The sequence below is a fragment of the Dermacentor andersoni genome, chromosome 6 (assembly GCF_023375885.2).
Source record: "Dermacentor andersoni chromosome 6, qqDerAnde1_hic_scaffold, whole genome shotgun sequence".
Lineage (NCBI taxonomy): Eukaryota > Metazoa > Arthropoda > Arachnida > Ixodida > Ixodidae > Dermacentor > Dermacentor andersoni.
The window spans coordinates 30,833,901-30,853,271 of NC_092819.1; the positions used below are offsets into that span (position 1 = coordinate 30,833,901).

Sequence of the window (19,371 nt, forward strand, 5' to 3'; positions counted from 1 at the left end):
AGAAACACGGTTGCACAGATGAAAGACGATACTTTGGCTCACGTCTGAACAGGTTTAGAACACCAGGCATTCTCACACCGCTCAGTCAACACATTACGATGACACTAACATGAGTGAATGCGACTATCGAGCGGGGATGGTGAGCGAGAAGGCTGGGGCCTGGCAGCGTCTGGTGAAGAAAACATTTCCCCGGTCGCGCTTGCACGGAGGAGAAAAGTAAGCACTTTTAAACAACTGTTAGAAAGCAGAGATCGTAACTGTCCAATGGTATTGAGCAAGTGTTTTAATGTTAAACAATGCAAAGTCTGCCGGGTATCCGCAAGCTACCATCGCACCAACCAAAGTATAAAACCAGTGAAACCGTTGATATACGCTGATGCGTTGTAGCATCCAAGCCTTGTCTAAAAAGGTGACAGCAACTTCCTCAAGTAAGTGCGTTAGCAAAACTCGATCACAGCTTTCGTCTGCCTCGGAAAAAATTGCACTCTTCCGGCACAACACTCCGTGTTTCGACCAGTGACGCACGAGCTATAGAAGGCTTTGTTTTGTTCGAAAGTAAGAGCCGTTAAACGTAGGGAGGAAGGTCACGCATCCTCCTATAGAGCGGCATTGCTGCAAGGCAACGTTTATCGTGGTATTGGAAACTGCTAACGTCACTCCTGTTTACATGGCTGATGCATTCCCACAGCGCCTCCGCGTTGGTTGCGGGTGCCCGCCGACGTTTCTGCTTTGCTCGGAAGCGAGACCAGACTGTCCTGCCCTGTTGCCGGCTACCCGACTCCCAAAGTGACCTGGCACAAGATGACAGGTACGTACGCGTGGAGAATAGCCAAGCCTATGCTCTCACCAGTTATCGCAAAATCAAAGCGGCGGTTCATTTATTTGCTCACCGCGGGTACTCTAAGGCAGCTGTCGTCCTAGTTTTAGGGTCATTTGATTCCAGGCCTTCGCATAGATTTAGTCAAGCTCCGTTAACGCTAAGCATCTACAGGTCAATAAATAGTAATGCGTGTGAAATAACAAAGGAAACTCAGAATCAGGTCAACAACAAAAAAAAGCGATTTCTTTTTGGCATTCTGTAATGCACTAGAGTGGGGCACCTAAAGTTCAAACAACTAGGTGTGCAGCGCAGTCCCACTAACCGGCACGACTGCTCTTGGGAAGCACACTTCGTGACGCAGAACGACGGGAATAATTGCAAAATGGCTAGATGACACCGCTAAGTCAGATAATTTTTCGAAATGAATGAACTATCCGGAATAACTAGTAAACCTACAAAAAAGGAGGAAGATTATAATATCGCTCATACATTCCCCTAAGCGACGTCAGTTCTCGCGCGCCTCTTTCGAGATGAAAACATTAACGCAGAGAAGACGGCTTGGGGTAATAGTCTACTAGCTACGTTACACTGCTCAGAGGGAAGGGAAAAAGAGAGGGCTGATTAGCGTAGTGTGAAGGTGAGTTTTGTACCCACTACATAAATTACTTCCGCTGCTCTCCAAATTAAAACAATCTTGAGAATTTGCAAGATCACACTTCGTTATAGCTGTGCCAAACATTCTGAGCCGCATCATACCCTTGAAGGTTCAACCGCTAAACAGCGGCAATACCATGTACATGCTACATAGAGCAAGCATACCTCCTTTCCCTTTCGTCATAATCTCACAAACGACGCCACACAGGAGCACATTACTTCTGGTGGCACTATCATAACTATCATAACAGTCGGCTTCACTTCACTTAATGCTGCTGCGAGTTGTCAGAATAACGCTACGCAAAAACTGTTGGCGAAAAAAGAAAAAGAAATAATGCACAGCAATTGCGGAAAGCGGCCAGCGCAAGCACGATCAGACTCACTTCTCGGTCACAAACAGACTTTCAAAGCGCGCAGCAACTCAATGCCCCACTTGCCGAAGTTTGATTTCTCAGTGACTACAAGCAAGCTGGTTGAGATGACCATCAATACCGTGTTGTGCGACAACCTCCACTGACCCTAAATTGCGTTCCTACACGAACTGAAAACCGGACAGTATAGAGATTCGCGTTTTTATAATCCGGGCATTAGGAAGGAGGGGGGGTGGGGGGGGGGGGGGTTTTCGCGCGGCCCGCCGGCATCGCTGTTATCGCGACCGTGCGGCCAACTCGCCAAGAACTGACATGTCGACCGCACTTCAATTACAGATGGGAATCGGGCTCGGCTGGAAGCGAGCCAGTCTCTGACGCTCGACCCCAGCGGCGCTCTCGTCCTGCACAGCGTGCAGCCTCGGGACCGCGGCGTGTACCTGTGCGAGGCCGACAACGGAGTCGGGGAGCCCATCACGAACAGAGTCAGGCTCGCGCTCAACGGTAAGGCGCCCATGACGGATGGCCCGTCGCGCGCGAGGCACCGAGACCTGGAGAACGCTCGCAAAGGCGCTCATTATCACGGAAACGACAATAAACGAGACCTATACTCGCTGTGTTTGCCGTGCTCCTTCATCTTCGGCCTTTGCGCAAGCACCGGCGATCACGCGCCGAAGGTCTCGCCAAGGAAGCGCGACCTTGCGTTATTTGTGACGACGGCAAATGCTCAACTTAGTGTAGGTTGGCGAACGCCTTCCGCACGATTGTATCGCTTTAAATCCAAAGTCCTTGTACCAGCGCCGGGGCATCCTATAAGAGATTGCGCCCTATTTGACGAATAAGTCCGCAGTTTTCATGTAATGACGTGTTGCCGTTTCTCGGAGCGAATAAACATCTTTTTCGTCGAAGCGACCATCAAGAGAGCTAAAGCGAACGTGTTGACGACAATGTTATAGGAATTTTCCGTCATTAAGCGCCAATAAAAAAAAAAAAAGCTGCCTCCCACGAAGGGTACATCAACAAAGGGGAAAAAATGCACGTGCTCATCAACGCAACGTTAAACTACTGTATTTCTTTTTCAGACAAAAAACAGAAGCTACAAGAGTGCCATTGAGGAAACAAGGCAAACTGTCTGATCGACTTAACGTAACCACGACATGACATTTAGTCCCGACTATATGCATATACACGAAAGTTTGCATTTATTAGTGTCGCGATTCGTAAGAATGTGGTGAAGACAAGTTGCGCGTCTCGCCGCCCTCCCACGCGCAGTGCCGGCGAGGTTCGAAGAGAAGTCGACCGTGGTGACCGCCCGGCGGACCGAGGTGACGCGGATGAAGTGCCAGGCCACGGGCGACCAGCCACTCTCCATCGCCTGGTCCAAGGGCAGCGTCAAGCTGGACAAGAGAACCAGCGCCCGGTAATATGTGGCCCGCGATGCTGACATCTTTTTAGATATGCGAGTGAATGCACCAAGGCTCCACACAGTGTGTTCCAATTTCTTTCACTAAGGCTTAAAAACAAAAAAAAATGCAGACAAGACGTTCACAACGAGCGCAACTTCAAATGAGCTCCAGGAAGGTCACTAATCATAGAGCGTTTTGTAGTTAAAGTTTCATTTTCCTTCTTCTTCTTACTCTCTTTTTTCAATCACTGTGAAGTACTGTATCTTTAGACTGTTTGCCTATATTGTGCGCTGGCTTTCCGCCATCTCGTTAGTAGTGCTGATTTGCACGGGTAAGCCAGATGTCAGTGGAACGCCATATAGGGCTTAACATGCGATAACACCCGCCTGATTCTTACCAGTTAAGCCTCCTTTATCTCTGAAGCAAGCCACGTGCACGTTGTTTTCGTAAAGGTCGAGAGAGAGCACACAATACGGCAGTCCAATACAGCTGTTCCCGCGTTGGCGCAGGTACGAGGTGTTCGAAACCCTGACTCCCGACGGCCTCATCTCCGAGCTGGTGATCCGTGACACGGACCGCAGCGACGGCGCCCTCTACACGTGCCACACGCAGAACAAGTACGGCAAGGACGACAGGAAGGTCAAGCTCATCGTCCAAGGTGCGTGTGCCGGCGCATCGTGCGCTTCTTTAACCGGACTGCAGACGAGCACTAACCCATGACGAGACTGCAATGGGCACACTCCTTCGCGAGTTTGGTAAACCAATTAGTTTCGGGTATGACTGGGAGACAGAAAGTTCCCACCGATAAGTCGCGGATACTTATCGCAGAGACAAAAAATTAATTTAAATAAGAGTTATCGCGTACCTCGATGGTGGCGGCGCAAGTAAACCAAGACAAATGCTCAAGCAGTTTATAGTTTTCCAAATTTATTGTGCGAAGCCAGGGCCACACCAGTTCAATCTAGGAGTTATTAAGCCTCCCTGCTCCCTGTTCTTTCGCAAATGTAAGAAGCACGACTTTTTTTTTTTCTATCGCTGCTGCTGCCATTGCAGTGAGGAGACCGAGAAAAGAAAGCAGACCCGCCGTGGTTGCTTAGTGGCTATGGCGTTAGGCTGCTAAGCACGAGGTCGCGGGATCGAATCCTGCCCACGGCGGCAGCATGTTGATGGGGGCGAAATGCGAAAACACCCGTGTATTTTGATTTAGGTGCATGTAAATGTACCCCAGGCGGTCAAAATTTCCGGAGCCCCAACTACGCCGTGCCTCATAATCAGATCGTAGTTTGGGCACGTAAAGCCCCATAATTTTTATAAAGAAACACAGTCTAGTGCTACAAGACATATGCTCAAATTACAATTTTTTTACGAACTGGTTCGTGTCCAATCAAGTGCACAGTAGAAGCCCAACAGGACCAACAAAACACGGAGCCAAAAAAAAGCAGACGGATACTTCACTAGCAAATTAAAAAAAAAAATAGAAACGGGGAAAATTTGGTCGAGTGAGAGATAGATACGCTGAAGGCAGGATACGACAAAGTTTCCCAACGAAAGTGTTGCCAGTATCTGAATGGGGTGGATTTCAGAACCAACTTCATGGATATGTCACACAAAGGTCATGAAAGAACTGATAATATAACAACGCTCCACCAGCAAAAATGAGGAGCCTGAAAAAGCATTATCTATGACAAGCACGTCCTGGCAAGAGGTCTTGGAAACTACAGAGTTTGCATTTTTGACAAGATCCGTGTTGCTTATTTTTCCCACGGTCTGATACGAAGGGCAGCCTCCAGTTCAACAACCACGTGGCTGAGATCTCAGTAGAAAATTCAGTCGTGAGCCAAAAATGAAGAGCGCCGTCAAAATTCCGAATAAACCCTTACGCCTTCAACACCAGTTCTAAACTAAGCAAGACACCCCTGCTGAATTCGCTTCAGCGTGCAGTGTCATTGTGCTTCAGCACTTGACAGCTTCGCTCTATACAACAATCACATTTCTGCAAATGGGAATGCGCGTCAGTTATTGTAAATCACTTGGGTAAATCATACGTTTCAGATATGCCTCCATGTTTTCTTGGCGTAAACAAGGGCTTTCAAAAGGGCACCTAATGATTGCTAAGTGAAAATGAAAGCTCCTATTTATTAAAAACAAATTCGCAACAGTACGGACTTATGCTATGAGCTATTCCAAGGGTCATCTGTACTCAGACAAGCTATAATCTAGGCTTTTAGCCAAGCTGACCATCCTCCATATATGCTCCGTTAATTGATTGATTGATTGATTGATTGATTGATTGATTGATTGATTGATTGATTGATTGATTGATTGATTGATTGATTGATTGATTGATTGATTGATTGATTTGAGAATCATTCCGGCGTTCAACGTATTGGGCAAACTCCTTACTGGTCGCGACTACTCTCAATAGTACTCGGGCCGTCTTACAGTTGTCGCTGAGGGCAGCGCGCAGCTTCGGGAGAGCGCTATGCATGTCCTGAAGTACGCGTGCTGTTGAAGTGAGCATTAAAGTTTCTGCGGTTGCACAAAGAATTGCTCTGAATAAGCCTAACGCACCGGATGACACCTCAAACCGCGCCTTTTCTATTCCCAGAGGTGCCGGGTCCTCCCCAGGATGTGCGCCTCAAGGACGTCTGGAGCCGATCGGCCAGCGTGTCGTGGTCGCCATCATACAGCGGAAACAGCCCGATCTCAAAGTACGTCGTCCAGTACTGGAGGGACCATGGTACGTGACACCGGCGACGGTATGGAAAATACCCCTGTACATCTGCACATTTGTAATTATCCCTTGACTTATTTCTGACACTGACATAGGAAGCAACACAGAAAGTACATCATTCTAAACCGACAAGTATATTGACATAGAAAAACAAAACAAAAAACAAACAAATTCGGCACCTTCTGACAAGCAGCGTCCAAGTCTATAGCTTAGACTTTACTAATGCCTCAATCAGTGTCGTTTGTGGTATTCGACTTCAGCGAGAACTTTCGAAAGAAAACTTGTTGACCGTAAGCATTCACCGTAGTCGTTAAAATACGGTTTTCCAGCAAGCATCGCGGTTCTCAAACCCTGTGACATCAGTTCATCTAGTCCACTTTGACAGCACATTGCTTCCGCCACAAAAGCCATGGTGGGTTGGTAGATGATGTGGTAACGAATGGCGAGCTCTCATAACAGCGGTTCAAGAATTAAGAGGTAGCTTTAGCTCGGGTGTTCCTATCTAAATGCACGTAAGAGGAGAACTCGTTATTATCGGCAACCACTGCACCAAATTTGACGAGGTTTGTTTTATTTAAAAGACAAAACTTAAAATCTAGTGACTGTTTCGAATTTTTGATTTAGGTCGTCAAATTTTTTTTATTAGAAAATGGTGGAAATCGCAAATTTTCAGAAAACGAAACTATAAAGTTTGCAGCTCTGTAACTCAGCAATGAAAAATTGTATCACAATTCTGTGAATCACATTAATAGTACATCTAAAGCGGACAAAACCGATATGTTACACATGAATCTGAAAAAGATTAGCAATGTGAAAATACAGCTTTTGTAGAACCCTTGTACACAACCTAACGAATTCACGCAAGATGTAAATTGACATATCGAATTTGTCCGCTTTGAATGACATAATGGATGCCGTTTACAGAACCGCGATATTTGTTCTTGATATGGAACTATTAATTTGCAAACTTCGTGCTTTTATTTTTCCCGAACTTCCGAAATTTTGAAAATTCTCTTAACAAAATTCACGCCCAAAATTAAAATTTCGCTTCCAAACGCCACTAGAATTTGACCTTCTCTCTCAAATGCAACAATTTCATTAAAATCAATCCGGGTGTTGTCTCAGAAAAGCGTTTCTGCGTTTTACATGTATTTGAATAGGCCGCGTCGGAGTTGGGCCCCAGCTAAAGCTTTCTCTTAAGACTCCTATTCCAGTAGTCTATGTCCGGCAGATAGGATCGTTCTCACTTTTACGCAATGTACACACTGCAATGATACGCTTCGTAGCGACGATCGCGATCCGTGTTTTATGTCTCGTTACTGCACACAGATGGGACATTCAAAAACTTGCGCCACGGAAAGTTTTTGTTCGGATGACAGCGCGTGCCTGCGCCGGCTTCACCCTGCAGCGCGATCCTCCAAGGACGGCTTCATAGCCAAACCTTTCTGCTGCTAATCACAAGACAGCGAAGTCCAACTCTACTTGTGACCTCCACATAGCGAAGAAAGACAGAATGCAAAAACACTAGTTTAATGAGAAGAATTAGGTTTCCGTTAAAGAGCTTGCACTTGTGGAAATTTATTCGGACCTCCAGTTACTGCGATAGTCGACGATTCGATGTGACTGGCTGTAACGTGACCCGACGTGACTTTTGCATTTTTTGCAGTAGCCAGGAGACAGCTACAAAAAATAAGTAAAAAAAAGGAAAAAGAAAGGTCCAAGAAGAGTCGCGTAGCCTAAAGTGCCAAAAGTGGGGACCGAATATAAGAAAAGAGCTGGGCAGTATAAACACTTCAATGTACCAATACGCAAAATAATAACTGCAGTCATCGGCTTACAAAAAAAGGAACAAATATTAACATAAATCTAGCTTCAAGGTGTTGTTGTAGGCAAATCATGTTTTTATAACACGTACGTGAGATAAGCACGCTGCGTGCGTCTTTCTGCCCTCTGCGCCTCCACCGACAAGCAGTCTCGTCAAAAATGCTTGCCCAAGGACGTGAACGATAATTTCTACGCTAAGCCATGCGAGATAACGACGTGGAGTCTCGTCCTGGCACGTTCCGCTGTGCCCTCTCGAGGGGATGCTCTCCAGGGCGCCAGACGTTTCCCATGTGGCCGAGAGCAACATCCATTGTTGCCCGCAGCACCTCCCGCCGGTAGCTTCACGTGCGCCATGGGACCAACGTAAACACCGGGAAAGCCTGGCGCCCTTATTCTCCGCTCACGTGAGCACTACAGATAGACTCTTCGTCGCCTTTACTCCTCCGCCGCCACACATGCGTCCAAAGATAGTCGCTCCTTCCCTCCGGTTTATTTCTCCTGGGGTCCGGGAGAGAACGCCTCCTCGGAGGTATCACCCTTATCGACACGATGGCCGCGGTCCGCAAGATGATAAAAAGACGTTTAGATTGTCCAAAGTCGCTCGCTTTCTGCCCTCTTTGCCATTGCAGAGGCCGCGGGAACGGGGTGTGAATAAATAAAGGCACTACACAGAGGCAGCGACGGCACCAAACCGCCGAGAGGGAACAGACCGCACCCTTTGTCGGCAATGCCCTCCCCCGCGCGGTCGGAAATAATCGCGGTCCCACCCGCTCGCCACCTCGTTCGGTCTGTTATAAACCGAGACAGTCAGTGACCTCGCTTCCGCCTCGGTTCCGGCAGCGGCTTCGCTACGAGAGGACGTTTAACGGTCTTCACACACGCGTGCCAAATAAAACCAACTTCTCTACACTGGTAGGCATCGGCTGACATCAAACATCGTACCATACGTACCACAGAAGAGCGGAGTTCATTACCAGAATTCCTCGTTATTGCGCCGCCTTCTTTTCTGACACTGCTACAGGAATGTATGTTTCTATATGAAAACTGATGGGTGAAACAATATTGGCCATATTCCGCTCTTGAGTGAACTTACCTTTGAACCTTATTCGCATCGTTTCCTCCCTACAATAATGCCAAATTCGGGCGCTGTAGGTATTTGTATTAATTAATATGTCTTAAAACACTGATCTGTGTCTCAATGTGCTGTGTTTAGTGATTCCTGTCAAAGTGGAAGGCTACTGTCTCTAGAACTATTTCACAAATGCAAAGGATTTTGTTTGCCAGTCAGCGACGAAATTTTGTCAACCAACAACAGCAGGGAATCTTACGGCACGAGCGCAACAATTAACCAGCAGTACGAGAAAGCTAACCGGGGCTCATAGCGGCGCAGTCACAGCATTTCTCGCCTGTCGAAACTAGTACATTCGTTTTTCTCTGACAGTGGAAGCCTCTAACACTCTGCTAGATGAATGGATTCCATGAGCATCCCCTGCTAAACTTGTTGGTGGCTGGTGTCACCAAGCTCGTTATTCCTTGTTTCCAGCGCGTTTATTATCGGTCCTTTAGATCCGCGGTTCTTGTTCACAAACCATCGAATACTGTACAAATTTACTGTGCTTAAACAGAAACGTCTTTTTGGTCTATGGCTGCCACACCTTCACGTCACCATTACTTGTTCGTTCTTCATCGACACCTTCCAAAGACTAAAGATGTAGGTCTCAATCAAACAACGCAGGACTCGATAGGTATCGACGACAGTTACAGTTCCGGACAGCGGTGCAAACCAATAAGTATTACATGCCCTATACTAGCTCATGTATACGAAGTACTATACCTAAATGCTTGATCTTGCAATATGAGCTCACGCAGGAAAATCCCTTTGATGAAATCATCAAATGCCATCGCATCCGCGTGCTTGCAGGCACGGCGCACAGGTTGCACGAACTGGAGGTGATAGGCTCAATGACGTACACCATGGTCCGCGAGCTCCTTCCTGGCACCGCCTACGTGCTCAACCTCGTCGCCGAGAACGCCATCGGCCGCGGAGAGCCGTCGAGAACCGTCGTCTTCCACACCGGCGAAGAAGGCACGTAGCACGCGCTGCCGAGGTTCACTGACTAGCACGCGCCCCTTTCGTTCGTCAGCGTGAGCCTGTCTCACTGCCGAAGGTTTAGATAGAGTCGAGAGCTTATTTTAGGACTTTGTGTGCTTAAACAAGTCAGTAACGGCCGCTCCCATTCGGCTGAAAATGTATTTTTTGCCCAATCGCTAGACAAGCTAGACGAGTTGTACTACCCATGCTGCTAGTACGAGTGTACTAAGTACCATGCTAATGCAGATATTCGGCGTTACTACCGCAGCTCCCGATTCTGCGATGCATCATCGGTTTTATGTAATTTTCTTCCCTTTACTTTTTTCCCACACAGAGCCTGAAGCAGCACCTGTCGACATTCTGGTGGAGATGAAGGGACCTTCAACTGTGTACATATCTTGGAAGGCAAGCACTATTTGGTTATTTCGTTGCTTGTAATCATGTTACTCAGTCCTTAAGAACGCAGAGCCTCTGGGCCCTTAACTGTTCCGTCTTTTAACCTGGTATACGTATGCAGCAACAGCACCGAGAACAAAGATTCCTACCATCAACCCCCCCCCCCCCCCTCTTTTTTTTCTGCCAGTGATGCCAAAACGCTCCTGATAAACAAAAAAAAAACTAAAAACGAGGTTGAATACACTCCATGACTGAAGTAGCACCAATGAAGCAAAGATGCTGACACCTCAATGCACACAGCTCCGCATTGCACACAGCTCCAATGCACACAGCTCCACAGAGAACAGTTCCACATTGGAACAGCTTCTGCTGTACGCCTACACCGCGATAAGGTGGCAACGCTGTTAGAGAAGTGGGATTTTATTAAGAATCCCATCGTAATTCAGATGGGGCTCTGGGCATCGTAAACGAAAAGTAACAATGTTCCAAGCGTTATAGTTCTGTGCCCCTTCGCATGTTCGAAACCAAAGGTTCGCGCTGCCTCATACCGTATTGTGCGGGAGGCATGATTACTTTGCCACAATGTACCACAACCTTCTAAATTTACCTGTCGAAGCAGTGTAATTCTTCTCGTTGCAGTAAGCGGCGTTGTGACCCTATGATCCAGCTGCTCATCTGACTTTCTGACATGTGAAAGTGACTTTCTTTGTCACGTTATTTGCCATAGCGACGCCGTTTAAAGTGATTAATGTCTCCTGACGGCGCCTTTTGTTCTCACTATGCGAAATTTTGAAGACAGCAATGCCTACACTAGCGCAACGGCGCGGACGAGCCTACAATTTGCTGCAACGAACAATCACCTCTTCCCGCCGTAGGCTGAACGCGTACGGTTCATACCCTCCATGCGCAGAATTATAGGCTGGTATAACGCAAGGGTTCCTTTTGGCTTTCTCATGCACCGTTCACGGCCGCGGCCAAATACCAGCGGCAACGTGGGCGGTGTGGCACTCGCTGACGAAGCGAGAAAAGGAACAGAATGGAAATACAATCGTTGCACTATCCTGGCCACAGTTTCTGCATATACTCTAGTCCCTGTTCCATGCCCATGCACGGACAGAGAAACTGATTAGTAACATCTGTGCTCTCGCAACGGAAAAAATTAACACGAAGCGCGCGCGATTTGCACCGAACGTACGCAGGCACCGCCAAGGGAGCACTGGAACGGCCATCTGCTGGGCTACTACATCGGCTACCGGCCCAGGGACACGGAGTCTCCGTTCTCGTACCGGCGAGTAGAGGCGTCGCCCAACAACGCCAGCCACGAGTACCTGCTCGGGGGCCTGCAGCGCGGCACCGAGTACTTGCTCGTGCTCAGGGCGTACAACAGCGCCGGCTCGGGACCAGCCTCGCAGGAAAAGACCGTGCGCACCATGGACGGAGGTGAGATGCGCCGCACACCGCGCGAGGTCGCTCTCGGTGACACTGTGGGTACGCGAACGCCAGTGCCCTTTCATCCTGCCTGATTTGCCAGTGGTTGCGAGTTTCAAACACTTTTTCGTGTCGATCGGCGCAAATTTCGGACCTCTACAACCGATACTTCACACTGAAATTAGTTCGTCTAGTTTTCTAGCCTATTACAACCAGCGGTTTATTTACCCGGCAGTAAACCGCAGCCTAATTACCGAAAACCTACTCAGGCTTGCCCATGCCACAACTGCGGTAAACGATGCTTGGCAGACGTCGTCACGAGCTGGCCTGGTCGGCTTATCCGGCGTGAGATTGTTCGTACATTCAATAGGTAATTCGATGAGGCACACAAACAACACGAGGTGGTGGGTCTAGTTCACGGAAGCACAGGTCATATCTCAACAGTACCGATTCCGTGTACCGTACCTCGGAAGTTGGATACACGTCAGGGATGTCCAGCTGGACAAAATTAATCATGACAGCGGGTGTTGTGATACCCGCTGCCAAGCTCACAGCGGCGAAGATGCTTCGATCGGCCGGGCACAGCACAATCAAACGACAAAAAAGAATCCAAAGTGTCTAATATTTCAAATACAAATTGCCCAAAGGACAGTACGCTGTCCAAGGACTCGAAACAAATAACAACAATAATAATAATAATAATAATAATAATAATAATAATAATAATAATAATAATAATAATAGCTTTTTTTTTGCTTTAATCCGAAACGTTCGAAGCAGAGCTCCATGCCATGGGCCCAGCTATGAATCACGCAGCCAATATCCGTTAATTACACCCAGGCGCAGCCTCCACAATATGTATGTATACAGTCTCGTTTCATAAGGTGACACAAGTGCTTTTTCTTTCTTGTTTTTCGCTACACGTATGTACTGCTGTGAGGCCTCCTATAGGATCCGTAATCGAAGTGAACATGTGCATGAGTCTCGGAAACTTTTACTTTTCCTTTTCTTTTTAGACCAGATATGACCCTTGTGTTCAGTCACCGTATATAGCAACAGCTTGCGCGTTCTGAACTAACCGTATGCAGGGGCCAGAGAGGCGCCAGGGTAGACACACATGTGCCACATATAGGAAAGCTATGCATTTCCTGCCGACACTTCGTTCCTTTTTATATGTTTTCTTTTTCTTTTGCAACGTTCCTGTAGTGAAGCCGAGGTACGCAGCTGTGAGAATATTCCCGCAGATTGCCAGCCATGTGCGCACTTTGGCTTAAACGGATCTGTCAGCACAGGAATGTCTACCTGAGCTACGCCATTTATCACGCTAAAGCTTGGCATTCACCCGTTGAAATAAAGTAACGCCCTAGCAACTACAAAAACGTAATGTTTCACTGTAAACTGTGCCGGAATGAGAACGTAAGAGCACGGAGCAGGGCTCGAATGTTCGTCAAGAAGAGCAACATTAATGCACGAGATGTCACTGTAACGGCCTGGAGCGACACTCGCGTAACAAAACTTCTGAGCTCTCGAAACAGTGCAAAAACAACGCCTATTGTACATATCCCTATAAGTGCTGCAGAGAAACACGCCTCAAAAGCCTACGTGCACTCAGGGTCTCCCGTAAACAACGAATAGGCCAACTTTCTTTACTCAAGCCCGTGTGAACCACACCGAAAGACGTGATCACAATTCAAGAAAATTTGTAAGGGGATGCGATTTGTCGTACACAAGCATATACACCGAATGATCAAGCCACTGAGCCTGCTTTTCGGAAAGGAGACTGCCAGACACACACGTAACGAGGTCAATGTGGCGACGGCGCGCAAAACCTCACTGCTTCGCGGTCCTCGTTCCACGGTATACCTTGTTTTATTTTCGCTGATACAGAAGCACGTAAGCGCGCAGCATGAGAGTTCGCCTTCACAACCGGCTTTCTCGCTATTAGCCTCCATGCATCCGCCCGTTATCTGCATGTACGTGCCGCCGAGCAGCACCCACAGCACACGTGCGAAAAGACCGCGCGCAAGCTGCGCTCGCACTCGAGGCAAATATATCCCCGTCCCACCCCACTGCGGCCTCCGGTGTATTACAGCGCGGAGGCGCCATGCAAACAAGCTAAGTGGCAAGCGTAAGTAAAAGAAAGGAAAGAGCGAAGGAAACAGAAAGAAATGACGCAGAGCGGTGCGGGAGCCGATGCCGTAGCAGCTTTCCGAAGAAAGTCAAGAATACGTGCACCGAAGAAGAAATAGAGACGGAGGGCTCCCTTCCTCTACGCGTGCGAACGAGAGTGCACCGCTGTGAATCCTTCCTCGACCGCCTTGGCGTGCTGCCCGTGAGACCGGACGCTGCCGCCGATCATGCATTACTAGTGAGAAAGTTGCGGTAGTACGTATACGTGTGTATGCGCGCACGCCGACGACAGCGACGCGTTCTCGCGGCAATCGGCTCGGGAGTTTCCCCGATGCGTAGTGGGCGCCGCTAATTGCCGGAACACTCACCAGCGCTAACGCCGCCTCGCTGAGACTGTGTACGAGGCGGCGTGTCCGAGAGCGAGCGAAAGTGACACGCCGAGGAGCGACGGAAACGCGGGACACACTACGTCCGCCTGTAAGAACACACGAAACACACGGTGTCCGCGGTGAGGCCCAGAACAGCGGAACGACCGACCGGAAACGACGCGCCTCGACGAAGCTAGTTGTTTCTTAGACCATAAATGCCCCCCCCCCCCCCCCCCCACCTCCAACCCCCGCATACCTCACTCCCTCTCTGTAGTCACCCTTGGGTTTAGTCGTGAATACACACCAAGGAGGCTATGTGAAAAAGAAACAAAGCAAGTGCCGCCTCGATAAGTGAATTGAACTGCGGAGGAAGCTAGCAGTCATAGAAGTGTATATTGCGAGCGTTTCCTTGAGATCATTCCCTACAGCTTTTAAACTTTTAGTGACCGTTTACCATCACAGCGACCACTTACCAAGATTGCAGCACACCCACCCTCACCCGCCCTTAATGTATAAAACAAACAAACACCGAATACATAACACTACGACAACGCAATGGACGTGCAACCAGTGTGCCTACAAGCCGCAGTGCCATAGTCCTACTCAGAATACGCGCACGAAATCGACAGCAAGCACACAGTGCTCTGAAAGCGTGAACACGTTCATCACTTATCCGACACATCTACGAAAAATGCAAGGCAATCGCACCCTCGTCGTATCGTCTGACTTTTCCTTCTTGACTCGTATTTTGCCATCATTGTCTACATCAATCAGAAGATTTCCTGCTCCACAGAATTAGCGGATATACGTATATGGAAAATAAGCCACTGTCGTCGTTTGTTGTTGTTGTTGTTGTTGTTGTTGTTGAACTCTACACAAGAACTTCAATGCAGTGACGGCTTTTAAGTAGAGGATAAAGGGCTCGGCCCTTCTGCAGAGGCAAATAAGTAGGCCAGGCAATAGGCGGAAGTAGATGCACACTATTCTCCAGTACATACCACTGCCTTCAACTGCAGCCGTCCATTCGCAGGCAACGTGCCATTTCCAAAACGATTTGGCAAGACCCTCTCCTATACCAGGCGGTCGATGCAAAAATGTACCAGAGGAAAGCGAAAGGTAGCGGCGGCGTCTCGTCCTCTTCTTCGTCTTTTCGTCTTCAGGTCGTTTCATACGATATTCTTACTTCGCACCCTACCTTGGAAACTATGGGCGACATTTTCAAAGGCGTGCGCTTTGCTGCAACTTTTACATCAATAGGAGCTACTTCCATTTTTCAATTTCCTTGCACTACATAGAATTGCCGGTTGGCAAAGAAATTCACTGAAACTCACGTGCTACTTTGTTTTCTATGTCCATTACGCAGATGTTCCCGAAGCTCCGCGGCTTTTCGTGACTGGAGTGACCGCTGATAGCATGACGCTCCGGTGGGTGATCAGGTCCAGCAGTGACGTTACAGGTGAGAACACAGTGCCTGCGAAGCGAGATAACGGAGTTTTCAAGAGACATGTAAAATCGGCAATTTCAAATGCTGCTAACAATAATTGCATCAGAAACACTTATAATGAGCAGTAAGCGTAGCCTGCTAGAAGGATCACTACACGCACGAAACCAAGGCTCACTCAAGTTGTGTGCAAGTGCAACTCAGTGTGACGTGGAAGGCGTTGAACAAGCCAGTAAATAGGAATCTGTCGGCGCTATTAGGTTCACATGATTTTCACGCGTGCTTATTTTTTTTTTTTTTTACCCAATACAAGGTGTACAATCTACATGTGCAAGAATGGAGTTCACTACGCCATTTTCATTGCTTTCCTTTCTTATTTATCTTTACGAGCACCATATAGATTGCTGCCGCTTTTAGATGGCGGTGGTTATTATAGGAATACCAAGAGAGGGAAGAAAGATGTGAGCAATGCAAACAAACTACGCTTCTGATGTCAGCCATTTAAAGTGAGCAAGCGGCCACTTCGGCAGCCGCCTGTAGAAGGCACCGCACACGAACGTTGCGCGACAACGAAATCGCAACGCCGCTCGGGAACAGGCTGTAGTTTACAAGAAACCCGCCTAAAACAAGAAAGGCTGAGCACAGTCGAAGAGATCAATTGTGCTTGCTTCCATTCCCGCTGCAGGCTTCAACATCCACTACAGGCAAGAAGGCGGCACGTGGCTGGAACTCCCTATCGTGAACACAGCCAACAACACGTACACGCTGACCAACCTGCACCCGGGTTACGTGTACCAGGTCTATGTGACCGCCTCCAACGTGCTGGGACGTGGCGACCCGAGCGCCATACTTTTGGTCAAGACCGAGAGTACCGGTAAGCGAGGGCCCGTCAGGCTGTTTCCAAAAACCAGAGGCTTCCGTGCAAATGTGCAGCGTATGCCGTGATCGGTCTTTCTCGTACTACGAATTTTTACTTCTGCTTTCGTGAGCTCTTCACTCCCTTTCAATTACTGATTTCACTTTCATCTCTCTCTTGCGCTGAGAGTGTCTTCTACACTCAACACAAGTAGGTGGCGGCATTTGGCTGCGAAATAGCAATACAGACCAAGATTATTCGTAGTCAATGTGATCTAGATCAAGATGACGATGTTTATTGCAAGAAATTTTCTCCAGTAAAGCTCCCTGAATCGACACCTAAGACTTCCACGTTACTCCTCATGTACAGCCACTGTCAGACTTGACCCAAGCAATGAATATACATCTATAGCGGTTTAACTTGAACAAATACGGGCTGTAATATGCAAACACCGAATAGTTTGGAAGGAAGGCGCATTAAGCTACCACCCATTCAAGGCACCCATTCAAGGCACCCCAACCAGATATATCCAGCACCTCCTGCAGGAGAAACAAAAAGACGCTTAAGGTGTGTACGGGTTAAGTATTGCGGTGACTCTACAGCGTGTTCATGCGCTCAACTTAAGAACTTCATTTAAGTAACTCGAAATATCTCACCACATGGCACGTCTAGCTCTCGTAGAGAAGTTGGCTTTTCTCAGTGTCCGAAACCACGACAAGACGACACTATAGTGGTGCACTGCCAGCAAGAAAGATACGCGGCAAATTTGTTGGCAACAGGCCAGTTTGGTAGCCTACATTGCCAAAATACTCGCGGCGTTTTCAACACTTCCTCGTACATTCGTGTGTTAACACATACACGATGTCATTGCAGCGTCGGGACACGAAAGCTCGGCCATCGAGAACAAGCAGGCGGACGACGAGGTGCCCATCTACATGGACATGGCCATCATGATTCCAGCGGGCGCCATCTTGCTGGCCGTGCTCGTCATACTCTTCAGCACATGCATCTGCATACGAAAGATGAAGAGCACGCCCCGACCAGTGCCTGGTGAGAACAAGTCTCGTGCTAGCGGCTATCAGAGCTGCCAAAAATAATAGGATGGACAAGTAGCAGGACCACGTAAGAGCGCTGAGAGGTGTTTGTACACTGACAGCTTCCAGATTAACAACTGCCGTCCCATTCTTTTTATATATATATATATATATATATATATATATATATATATATATACACTTCGGGACTGGGGTCAGCGCCACAGCAAATAAAATTCGGTGAGCTTAGTTCTACGCGTACAAAATAAATCAAAGAATAGGCGCGTGGTACCTACATTTTGATGAACTTCTGCATACGATAGAGATCCACGATGTTCGTAATCAACTCGTCGTCAACCTCGCATATATAAAGGTAGTCTACAGTCGGCCAAAAATTGGCGGCTTCTCCGCAGTACCACGCGACTGAGCGGAAGTGCGGGTAGCAAAAGCCGTCCAAAAGTTCGCGCGACATGCGTCAGCGATCATTTCAGATGCTTTCCATAACCTTCCACTCTCGTCCGATAGCGTTTTACTGATTTACACAACCTACGGATTGATTCCTATATGCCCGAGACTCGCCTTTACATTTCTTGTCTACGGTGTTCGGCGTCACTTTTACATTACGTCACATGCGCTCGCTTCGCCTCTCGTGTCGCCGATGCGAACTACTTGCCGTAACACACCTTGATACTGGACGCTGCTATTATTAGAACTGAGCAGGCAGCGTTCCCAGGCGTCACGTTCTTATAGCGCATGCATGTATACGATGTTGTGAGGGAGCAACCGTGCAATTAGTTGAGCGCCATTCTCAGAAATGAGAGGACCTAGGTTATATTGCGACTGATGTGTCTTTATACCATATTTATTTATTTCTAGCGATGCTTATTATTCTCATGTTAACGCTATTGCACTCATACCTAAGTACTTTCAGTGGATCGTCTGCAAAGCGAAGGGAATTACTGATGCGGGCTTCTCCCCACAAACACCCTGTTGGCGGATAAGCCAGCTTTACAGGCATGTGCTACGTACGTGCGGATGTATTCAAAACCGTGCAGAAGCTTACATATACAGGCTACCGGCTGGCAAAATGAATGGCCGCTGCTATTCCTGCGCTAAGTTGCACTACAAATTAGGATTAAGACCAATGAGCGCGACATTGAGACAGAGGTAGAAACATGTAAACAAGACAAACATTCTGTCTTTGTATTCGACGGTGTCTTCGTCTTCATTTCGCACTCATTGATGTTTTCAATCCATACGAATAACATTTTCAATTGAAAACAACTAACACGCCCAGCGAGGTGCAATCAGAATTACAACGATCTGTAAAGCACTTTCCGCGACTATACGCGGTGTGCCAGGACAGGATTTAATTTCTTGTTGACAGGAACTTGACACACGCTCTCATGTCCCCGTGCAGAGATCATGAGGTACGACCCAGCGACCCTCAACACGGGAACCATGATGTCCCAGAGGTACGTGGAGATGGAGAAGATGTCCGAGCAGGACGTACCATTCGCCACTCCGTACGAAGGAGGCACAATGCGTAACGGCACAGAGCTAAGGGGCACGCTCAAGGAGCGCCAGGAGATGAAGACATACGTGCCCAAGGTAAGAGGTCGCCGTGCTATTGGCACAGTCCTGCCTGGAAATAGCCTACGCGTGTGCACACAAACGAACGACGAGTATTGCAAGTAGCTTTAATATGCATGAGGCTCAAGAACAATCGTATCGAAGATTCGCTAATTGTGACACCGAAATTGTGGCATCGAAGAGGTGTGAGCACGTGCAGTACCAAGCGCTGATGTCAATTGTTTTTA

At 48.0% G+C, this 19,371-nt stretch overlaps 2 protein-coding genes across 6 annotated transcripts in view; one reads left to right on the plus strand and one right to left on the minus strand.

Annotated features, from left to right (window-relative positions):
* Window positions 1-19,371, minus strand: part of LOC126521470 (uncharacterized) — a 289,078-nt gene that overhangs the window by 201,942 nt on the left and 67,765 nt on the right. For 2 of the 3 annotated variants that reach the window (XR_011895112.1, XM_072288669.1), the window contains exon 2: window positions 15,552-15,691. The gene's annotated coding sequence lies outside the window, so the exon portion shown is untranslated. Of the gene's footprint in view, window positions 1-15,551; window positions 15,692-17,375; window positions 17,459-19,371 lie in introns of those variants that run through there. The other variant, XM_072288670.1, reaches the window with a different exon arrangement.
* LOC126521477 (cell adhesion molecule Dscam1-like) overlaps window positions 1-19,371 on the plus strand; it is a 43,389-nt gene that overhangs the window by 18,750 nt on the left and 5,268 nt on the right. For 2 of the 3 annotated variants that reach the window (XM_055066035.2, XM_050170185.3), the window contains 10 exons: window positions 3,115-3,262; window positions 3,758-3,906; window positions 5,857-5,988; window positions 9,728-9,892; window positions 10,233-10,303; window positions 11,494-11,734; window positions 15,584-15,676; window positions 16,347-16,535; window positions 17,391-17,567; window positions 18,972-19,162. In XM_055066035.2, coding sequence (XP_054922010.1) covers window positions 3,115-3,262; window positions 3,758-3,906; window positions 5,857-5,988; window positions 9,728-9,892; window positions 10,233-10,303; window positions 11,494-11,734; window positions 15,584-15,676; window positions 16,347-16,535; window positions 17,391-17,567; window positions 18,972-19,162 — 1,556 coding nt within the window. Of the gene's footprint in view, window positions 1-688; window positions 809-2,181; window positions 2,347-3,114; window positions 3,263-3,757; window positions 3,907-5,856; window positions 5,989-9,727; window positions 9,893-10,232; window positions 10,304-11,493; window positions 11,735-15,583; window positions 15,677-16,346; window positions 16,536-17,390; window positions 17,568-18,971; window positions 19,163-19,371 lie in introns of all 3 variants that reach the window. The other variant, XM_050170184.3, reaches the window with a different exon arrangement.